At 42.4% G+C, this 10,844-nt stretch overlaps 1 protein-coding gene across 1 annotated transcript in view; it reads left to right on the top strand.

Annotated features, from left to right (window-relative positions):
• Nucleotides 1-9,319, top strand: part of LOC145405808 (protein Star-like) — a 53,444-nt gene extending 44,125 nt beyond the window's left edge. Inside the window, exons 4-7 of the mRNA XM_080277046.1 lie at nucleotides 3,664-3,756; nucleotides 4,149-4,215; nucleotides 4,351-4,451; nucleotides 9,113-9,319. Of these exons, the coding sequence (XP_080133172.1) occupies nucleotides 3,664-3,756; nucleotides 4,149-4,215; nucleotides 4,351-4,451; nucleotides 9,113-9,319 (468 nt within the window). The remainder of the gene's footprint in view (nucleotides 1-3,663; nucleotides 3,757-4,148; nucleotides 4,216-4,350; nucleotides 4,452-9,112) is intronic.
• The last annotated feature ends 1,525 nt before the right edge of the window (nucleotides 9,320-10,844 follow it).

The raw sequence follows: 10,844 nt of genomic DNA on the forward strand, positions 1-10,844 counted from the left end.
CTATAAGAAATATACACTGGAAAAAAAAAAAAAAATTGAGGGGCAGAGCCAGACGTAAAAAAATGGAAAAGTTATTAACGGAGGCAAAAACGAAACAGAGACGAAAGAAGAAGAAGAAAAAAAAAAGGCAAACACGATTTTTAAACGGACGAAAGAAAAAAAAATGCCATTAAGGGAAGTGCAAAAAGGACCAAACTAAAAAATAAATAAACAAGTAAACAATGTATATCATAAGAGATAAAGTAAACAAGATTAAAAGCAAAGACGAAAGGTGAACAACAGATTTAATGACGAAAGGGAAGAAAGTACGAAAAAAAAACCCTGCGAACACAGACCTTAATGGCGTAGTTTTCATTAGATTCATCAAGGAAGCTAATGTAGTGGGGGCCCAAATGAGACAATTAATTATGCAGGTAGATAATGAACCTGTGTTGCCTCGGTACTTTTAATGATGGTGTCAGCGTGGACTCATAAAGTACGTACGCCTGAGAGGATGTGAGGGGAAGGTGTTTTATGAGTGTTGGTGGGAATGGTGAAGGTTTTGTGATAAATATGGGATACCTGTACGTTTTTATTTTTTAAACAGATGATGAAATGAGGAAGGGAAAAAAAATCCATAAGTGTATGTAGGAATTGTAATGGTTTGTGGTAAATCTGGGATACTTTTTTTTTTTTTTTTTTTTTTTTTTTTTTTTTACGGATGAACAGAGGATGGGAGAAAAATTCCATACACCAATTTAAAGGTGTCCTCAATTCATTAAAAAATCTTTTTTGGACGGAACTAAATATGTGAAAAACAGAGGTGATACTTTTTTATGAGTTGAGAATTGTACCTATAGACATTTGAGGGAAACATGGGTTATCTGCAATGAAACGCGTGGAAGTAGAGTTAACGAGTCTTCAATAAGGGAAATGTAATCAAGTTTCCTTCGATTAATATGGGAAACGTTTCAATAAAAATGTGCAGGAAATTGAGGAGGCACGTTTTCATGCGCAAAATAAATGAGTAACTAAGGTTTGTTATGGTATTACAGGATAAGCGTAAATAAAAACATGTGGGAAATAAGAGAGGGAACGTTTTTATGTCGCAAATGCGAGTAACTGAGTTTTTTTGTGGTAAATATAGGATAAAAAAAAAAAAAAAAAAAAAGCGAGCCAAATGGAGGAGAAACGTTTTTATGAGGTGAGAATTATATGCTGTTGTGGGGTTTTGAGAAATAATGAAACGTTTTTTTGTGGTTAGAATTACGACTAGCTTGGGATCGTGTGGGAAATACGAGATACATGTAAACAGAAGTGTGGTAAACAATGAGGAAACATTTTTATGAGGCGACAGCTGTCAATATGAGGGATGGTGTGGAAATTACGAGATTCTTGTTAAAAAAAAAATGTAGGAAGTACAGGTGGAGTTTCCTTTATGAGTAGATGAGGCTTGTGTGTAGAGGTGTGAACTGCTGAGTCACAAAGTGATGTTATGAGTAAAGGTGATGTGATGTTATGAGTAAAGACGGTGTGAGCACAGAATACGTTATAAAAAGACTGATTAAAAATGGTGTGAGCAAAGAGTGTGTTGAGTAAAGACAGTGATGTTAACATATTTTTTATGAATACGTGAAGATGGTTAAGTAAAGGTGGTGATAGGAGTAAAAAATAATGTTATCAGTACAAGTGGTATTATGAGTAAAGGACATGTTATGAGTAGACGTGATATAGTGGGTGCGAGTGGTATAATGAGCAGAGTTCGTGTGACGAATAAGTGGGAATTATCAATAAAGGTGGTATTTTGAGTAGAAGTAGTAATGAACAATGGTGGAATTATCAGTACAAGTGGTGTTATCATGAAAGGTTAAATGTTATGAATGTCAGGAGTAGAGACAATTCTAGCCGAGTGTTTAAGAGTGATTGTTGTTAGTTATGAGTATTAGAAGCAGACGTAGTGTTATAAGCAGAGGTGGAGTTGTAAAGTTATGAGTATACGAAGCAGAAGTGGTGTTATAAGCAGAGCTGGGGTTGTAAAGAGTTATGAGGATTAGATGCAGAGCTGGTTATGAGCAGAGGTGGGGTTGTAAAGAGTCATCAGCACAAGTACGTAAAAAATGGATGAGCAATTAAGAGGATGGTTGTTAATCAGCGTACCCTAATGCATCACCAGCCAAACTATAACTTCCTCGGGTCATAAATACGACCTGCGATACTCTCTCTCTCTCTCTCTCTCTCTCTCTCTCTCCCTTTTTCAAATTTAGTGATTAAGTCATTAAGCCATGCACAAAACTTTCGTCTCTTACCACCAACCACTGAGCATAAGAATGATGGATGAGGGAGAAGGAGAGGGGGAGAGAGAGGATAAGGAGGTCGGAGAGCGAGACGGAGAAGCGGGGGAAACGGGGAGGAAGAAAGGGAGGTGAAGGGGAGGAGTAATGGGAGGGGAGGGGGAGGGCGGGAGGATGAAGATGGGAAGTGGGAGAGTGACAGTGAGAGGGGAGAGGTAAGAGCAGCAGGGGAGGTGGTGGGATGTGGAAAAAAGATAGAGACATGTGGATGAGAAGATACGTAGTGGGAGGGTGTTGGGAATGAAACGGATAAGGAGGGAGAAAAAAAGGGGAGCAGATAAAGGGAGAGGGGGTGAGCAGATAAAAGAGGATAAACTGCAGTGGTCGGCTGGCCCATACTAAGAAGTTCATGTCAAAGGGTACGAAGAAACTACGAGAATAAAAACGAGCAAAGCAGAGAAGAGGAGTGGACACAGAAAAGGAGATGAAACAGGAAGTGAGGAAATGGAAGGGATGAGGAAAGTCAATCCGAATAAATCTAGGAGAAGATGAAACAGCAGAAAAGGCGAGGAGAGGAGAGGACAGGGGGGGGGGGAGAAGAGTATATACAGTAGGAATACAAGATGGGGTACAAAGGGAAGAAAACCACAACAGTTGTAAACGTAGTCCGAATTTGTAACTGGTATTGTCTCTAACTCCATAACCCGGGGACATCTCAATAAATACAATGGTCTCGCTTTTGTTTGTAAAAAAAAAAAAAAAATGTACTCGGCCGGAAGAAGATGACACTTCCAGAATGATTGTCCTTTTAGCTTAAAACTGCTATATAGAGTCTATTTTACTCAGCTTAGGATACTTTCCGAACTGATACCATTCTCAGGTTTCTATGCCAGATTAACAAAATAATTTGGAAATAACTAGACTACATAATTAAAGTTGTCCAGATCATATGGGAGTTCATTACACCAGTTTACAACACTCTCAGGCTCTTATCAAAACATAGTAAAATCGCCTGTAGTCAGAGAGAAGGGATTACTAAAGTCTTTCAGCCGATGAATGGGTTAAGAAACTGACTTCACTGCCGGTAACCATTCTCCTATCAATGTTGGTTTGCTTTTGTCTGATAGAGATCCCTAACCCCTTTCAGTTCTGTTGTTGGCCAAGTGTAGCCAGATTGGAGGAATAATCTAATAACCCAGGAGACTCATTCCTGCCTCATAAATTCATCAAATTTCACACAACCACGGTAAAGCATCCAGGGTGAAAATGCTGCCCAGTCCCGTCCGATGAAAACAACCGGTTATAAGTGCTTCTCAAACTGACCATAATCGCCTAGTATCAAGAGTAAAATAGATAAGACATAATGAAGGTAAAAGCTCCCAACTTCTTGCAGACTGGGTTCTTCGCCTACACAGGAGCAGACCCAATGCAGGGGTTGATCAGCGCATCTAGGAGCGGCCTACTGAAGGACCACATAACTGCCTATGTAAGTAAGTTTGGGGGGAGAGTGGATGGGGGGTAGAGGAGTAAAAGGAGGGGTGGTAATGAAGTGAGGGAGGGGGTAGGGGGTAATGAGGTGAGGGGGATGGGTAATGAGATGGAATTGTGGGCCAGGAGAAAAGGGGACTGAGGTACGAGGGGAGAAGATAAGGAACTTAGGGCCAAGGAGAGGATAGCCTTTCCTCCTTCACCTCCTCCTTATCCCTAGAAGAAGAAGGAGGAGGAGGAGGAGGTAGAAAACAAAAAGAGGAAACAAGTCTTAGAACAGGGTTACACTGACGTTGGTACGAAAGACAGGTGACGGAAAAAAAGACTAAGAGAAAGACCACTAATTTGTCTGTCTATTTTTTTCCCTTTCTGTCTCCTCCCCTCCCCCAGGGTGATGAGGCTATGAAGAGTGGGAGTGTGGTGAAGGTGCAGTGTGTTCCCCCAGCCAGTCTTCTGCGTGCACTCCACAATGCACGCAACAATCACACGCACCCACGAAACCCCTCCATGGACACACTCAGTAACCCTGCGAACTCCCTGAACCTCAACGACGCACGCAACATCTCCACGAACGCACGCAAACCCTCCACAGACGCAAATATCATGCCCCAAATAGACCTCTTCTCTCTGGACATTGAGAACTCCGAAATCGAGGTCTTGCAAGCCTTCCCCTTTGACCTGGTGCACGTGGAGGTAAGTGCACGAAAATACGACGCTCTGTACGTTCCTCATTCTCTCTCTCTCTCTCTCTCTCTCTCTCTCTCTCTCTCTCTCACACACACACACACACACACACACACACACACACACACACTTACCTATCCACGTAAGCACCGGAAACCAGGACACTCACCAAAACAAGAAAGTAAGATTAATAAAACTGCTTGATACCCGACTTCCTTAAATAACATGAATTTACGCACAACATGGCTGTAACTGATGACACAAGCTCTCTCTCTCTCTCTTTCTCTCTATAAAAGTACCCGGTAAATCTGACTGAACCCTTACATTACCCCCAACCACTCTCTGCCGATCAGACACAAAAGCGAACCAGATGTGAGAACGCCAGAGGGAGGCCGATAACGAGATAGAGGAAGGGATTGGCCAGAGTGCATGAAGGACGGCTGCTTGTATTGGCATTACGGGTGGCGGGCTGTGGTAGGAGGAAGGAGGAAAGGAAGGGCGATAAGGAGATTAAAGTACAAGAGAGGGGAGGACATGAGGGAAGACTGCTTCTTGTGGTGGACGTTACTACAAGAGGCTTTGGTTGTACTACTGGAGAGAGAGAGAGAGAGAGAGAGAGAGAGAGAGAGAGAGAGAGAGAGACGCGGGAGGGGGGGAAACCTAACAGCCACTACTCAGTCCCGCAACCCACCAACCAACCCCTTCCCTAATCCCCCAAAGGAGCAGCCCAGAAAGAGATTTAAATATAACGAAGATCCTCAATTCTTCCCTACTTCCATTCCTCACTTTCGATTTCAATCTTTATATCCCTTTCCATATTTTTCTTTCGTTCTTTGCGTCTCAGGTTCCTTTTTCAAAATTTATTTTTCCTTCCGTACTTCACTTTGACTTATTTTGAACCACGTTTTTCTTTCTGTTCATGTTTTATCTGTCGTTCCGTACTATGTGACGAACTGCGGATCTTTTCTTTCTGCCTTTTTTCGATTCATTTTGGATATTCTGCACCTCACTTCTCCTTTTTTCAATCTCTATCTCCCCTCCATATTTCATGTTGATATACTGTGGGCCTGTTTTCTGTGTCAATTTCTCTCTCTCTCTCTCTCTCTCTCTCTCTCTCTCTCTCTCTCTATGTATATACTCGCGCGCGCGCGCGTGTGTGCGTGCGTGCGTGCGTGTGTGTGTGTGTGTGTGTGTGTACATATATATATATATATATATATATATATATATATATATATATATATATATATATATATATATATATATATATATATATATATATATATATATATATATATATATATATATACCGGTATATGACTGCCTGTGTGTCTATCCATCAATCTATCAATATATCTATCTATCCATCCATCAATCCAACCTTCCATCTACCCTCGATCTATCTATCTAACCTACCAACCTATCTATTATTAACCTTCCCATCACAGCTCAGCCAATGTGGTCTCAACAAACACGGCCCCAAGCCTTTCTATCACACCTCCCTCACGTCTCCTCTCTCCATCATGACACCTGTCTATTTTCACCTTGCCTCCTTTCTCTCACTGATATACGATCATCTTAACCCACAGCACGAGGACGCCTGCTTTTATTCCCACTATCACCGCAATGTAGAAAAAAATTGTAATGAATGGATTAGAATATGTCCATTACCCACCTCACTCAAATGACGTATATATATTTCATCCATACTACCAAAACACTTAGTTTTCAGATTTGGGGGTAATTTTCGAACAGGGGAGATTAGATGTAGCCTTAATTAACCTCATTTGTACAGGTATGTCAAAAGGTGAACAATATCCGGTGGTGACAATACTAAATTAAAAAATAAAAATAAAATAAATACAATACGTTATGGAAATGAAGGGGATATCGTTCAATCTCAAAAACATCTTGAATAACTCCTCTGCATTATTTCTGTACCTAATGCCCCGCCATCATCTATATATACATATCAGGTACGCTTTCATGTGTGTAGTTTTCTTCACAAAGTTCTACATATGCACTCAACACATGCACCACTCCACATCCACTCCTCAGACTAAAACAAATTCCATATCCACTCTCCAGTAGGCCACTGTCTCATGCACTGCTCTGGTACTCCTCTGGTTCTCTAACTCCCTCTTTCGTGTAAAAAAAAAAAAAAAGATAAAGAAACAAAGAAAGAAAAGCAGAAGAAAACAGAAAAAAAAAAAAGGCTACCCCAAATCAAGTGGTGAAATGCAGTGCCCTGGTTATCCACCTCTACATGCACTCCTCTGGTAACTTCTCAAAGTCCTTCTTTCGAGTAAAAGCAAATAAATAATCAATACAAATAATAAGGCAATCTGAATTCGTGGGGTCAAAAAGCTTCCTACCACACACTATGGCCACCTGCATACTGGAGTAGAATGGCTGGGGGTATTCCGGGTGAGTGAGCGAAAAGGAGAAAATAGGAGTGGAAAGATCGGGAAGAAATACGAGAGAGAGAGAGAGAGAGAGAGAGAGAGAGAGAGAGAGAGAGAGAGAGAGAGAGAGAGACCAAAGGAGAGCATAAGGGAGAGAGATATATCCATCAACCCTGAGGAAGGGGAAAAAAAAAAAAAATGAAGGAAGACAAACACAGCAGCAAGCGGGAGGAAATGAAAAGCAAAGACAGAGGATGAGAAAGAGGGCATAAGATTAAAGTACAAAAAATAAAAAAATCAAAACCAGGCAAAGAAAATGATGCAAGGATCCACAAAGCAGAGTGTGGCAAAGCAAGACCGTATGCAGTCTAGTGCGGGAGGCGAGTCACGTCCTACACAGTGATATTGAGTCGACTCCTGACGAGGCTGCAGGACACTATGCGTTTCTCCCTGTGCACTACCGATTTATTCAGGAGGAGGAGGTGGTGTGTGTGTGTGTGTGTGTGTGTGTGTGTGTGTGTGTGTGTGTGTGTGTGTGTGTGTGTGTGTACACTATCTGCCTACAAGTCTACGTCTCTGTCTACTGTCAGCTTGTCTACCTGCTTTTATCTATCTAATGCCTTTCCAATTATCCTCCAACTATTTTTCCCCGGCACGGACATGTATGGCTGCGTGAGAGTGACCTGAATGAGGAGAAAGCCTACATAATTATATAAATGGAGTGCAATAACAAACTAACACAATTACATTCATTAACAAGGGATTACGTACCGCTTAATTGGATCGTTACCTACCATTGTATTGTGATGACTGTGATTACGCTTCTCCATTCCTACTCCCCGTTCTTCCACACCCCTCCCTATCCCTCCAGCCTTTCTCCATCCCTCCCACCCACTCTCTATCCTTCCCATCACTTCCAATACTTCTCATCACTTTCAATTCTTCGCCACTCCTCTCCCTCATCGCTACTCCCCATCCCTCTTCATTACTCCCATCCCTCCCAGCACTCGCTATCCCTCCCACCAATACCCCTTCCTTCCCACCACTCTCCATGAACCCCAATCCCTCCCCAAATCCCTATCCTTCCCATCACTCCCATCCTTCCTAACCAATGTCCATTACTATCCATCTCTTCCCATCCCTTCCATCACTCCCCACTCATCCACATTCCTCCCAACACTCCCCATCATTCTCTTTACCCCATCACTGTCCATCTCCATCCCTCCCTACCATCCCAAAAGTGAACAAACATCGGTAGTTTACGAAACGATTACGCAGAAAACAAGCAGGCTTCGTGTGTGTGTGTGTGTGTGTGTGTGTGTGTGTGTGTGTGTGTGTGTGTGTGTGTGTGTGTGTGTGTGTGTGTGTGTGTGTGTTTATCTCAGTAACCACGTAGTACTCACCCAGACGCAAATGCTGGCACAGACACAAACAAGCGCACAAGTCGCTGCCTCGTGAACGACTGGAGGGATGCCGGGAGTCTGCATCTCCGGGCAGAGTAAATTCGAACCCGAACGAGGGTCGCTTTTGTCCGTCATTTAAAACACCTCACGCTTCAAATACAAAGTATATCTCTGGACTTCATGCAAACTGATCCACAAAAGGGCAAATATGCACGCTTATTGTCAATAGAACTTGGACAATGCGATGTTCGAATGAGATAACCCGTATTTACGATCATATAGGCCGTATTAACGATAGTGCATGAATCTTCGAAGCAGCCTTTCCCTAACGAATCATTCTACATACCATACTGTGATTCTTGTACGATGTTTATGTATTTTTAATAGTCATGTAGTGTTCACTAAGATCATAAAACTAATGATCTAAATAAATCGTTAAGTGGTGATACAAAAACTCGAAAGAGAACGAGAAAACGACCCTCAAACTATCAGGACTTCGAGTGGCGAACCCCTAGTATGAAGCACCGACAAAGTTCAGCCTATGCGCTCGCTTCACACTACCATGGGACGAACTTCACACCACGCTCCCCTTCCTTAATTCCTGTTGTTTTCGCCTGTTTTCGAAGCTTTATTGCTCGTGTTATATGCATGGGACACTGCGCTGTGTATAAACCGTTTGGAAATGCACGAGTGTTGCCAGAGAAAAAGAGAGAGAGAGAGAGAGAGTGGATTCTTACATAACTGTTCCTGCCTAATCACTTTTTTGCACAATACTGCGTCAGACTCCTCATATACCGTCTTATACGTGTTAATGAAGACACCGAACACACTCCACCCACATCCCAAATCTTATTCCCGTCAGATCCTGGTGGTGGAGCACTGGGACGGCGCTGGAGGCCTGAACCCGGACCAGTTCATTGGCCTGGTGGAGGGGAGGGGATTTTTCTTCTACAGGAGGGACAACCACGACTACTTCTTCCTGCACCGGACGCCTAGATGGGTGGAGGCAAGACCCGGGGATGCAGGCGCCGTCAACAACACACAACCTTACAAGCCTATGACGAACTAGGCCATGTTAGGTTAGGTTGGAGTAGACTTGGCTATATAGATTAGGCTAGGCTAGGCTAGGTTAGGTTGGGTTGGGTTGGGTGAGAATAAGCCATATTAGGTTTATCTTTACCTCCGCCAAGGAGGTTATGTTTTCACCCCTGTCCGTTAGTTTGTATGCTGGTTGGTTGGTTTGTGTGCAAGATTACACAAAAAGTACTGGACGGACTTCCACGAAACTTGGTAGAAGAATGGGCCTTGGCGCAGAATACACTCTATTATATTTTGGTGCGGATCCGGATAAAGGTGCGGATCCAGTTTTTTTTTTTTTTTTCACTTTCTTTAACATTGCGAGATAGGGCGTTGGCGGAGGTATGCGCTCTACTGAGTGCCATTCTAGTATTGTTTTTTTTTCTGTTTTCTGTCAACTGCCGGATTTCATTATATATGATTAATTACGGTAGATTACACAAGCTTAGGTTAGCTAGGGCCCTATTCTCGTTGCCACAAAAGATTTGACATTTTCCTTATCAGTATCTTTTGCACCAAAATGCACCACTATCTGCCTATGGATTGGCAAGGATAGGTCTGGTTTTGTTAGGTTAGGTTACATTTAGTTTGGCTTGGTTTGGTATGGCCTGATTACTGTAGGTTGATTTGTGTTAGTATAAAACAGGACACGATGGGACAGGAGAGGAGAGGACATAGGACAGGACAGGAGAGGAGAGGTTGGATTGGATTAGGTTTGGGCTGAATTAGATTACGGTGTATCCTCTTTGGCTCATAGGGGACAGCATGGTCTCCTTCCAGCCGGTGAAATATGGGAACCAAGAGAAATATAAACATGGACAGAACGGGAGCAACCACCTTGTTTTTCTTACCTCTGCCATTACGCCCTGAATGTTTATCTGTCTGTGGCTGTCCGAAGGGGAGCCATGCATATACAGTCACTAAAAGAATGAAACTAAACTGGGTATATGACTATGAGTAAAGAAATAAGACATGGTACTCAGGCTCACAGAAAGCATTATCTGATGCTCTTACTGCAATTATTTTCACCAATGGATAAAAGAATAAGCAAAACGCGTCTCCTCTGGAATATTTTATACGGCTTGTGGTGTGTTTTCCAACCCTGACTGACTCCTGGTGGCTGAAATCTAAACACGAGGGAAAGATGCTGATACACTTCCCTTACGAATTCCACCACCGACAAAGAAAATTAAGTATTCGCCTATTTGTTATTACGACCAATTATTGTTAAAGGACTAAAATTTTTCGAAAGCTGAAAGATGACAAATTATATACCGACTATGCTATTCAGCATTCTTGGAAATTTTCCTACTTTTTCCTTTTCCTGTTTCTGTATCCCTCTCACCTCACGTTTTAGTGGGAAAAGACTGTAAGGATAATTATTTACCATGATTTTAAATGGCTCTGACGCCAGACTTTAACACAAGGAAGACCTGTGTGATGTAGCTTTTAGTAATGGTTTGTGTTAAGTACCTCATTCCACTTGCCTACTTCCACTGCCTATTGTACCAAAATAG

This window comes from Coenobita brevimanus, chromosome 68 (genome assembly GCF_032717465.1).
Source record: "Coenobita brevimanus isolate Jiangsu-jjx chromosome 68, ASM3271746v2, whole genome shotgun sequence".
Lineage (NCBI taxonomy): Eukaryota > Metazoa > Arthropoda > Malacostraca > Decapoda > Coenobitidae > Coenobita > Coenobita brevimanus.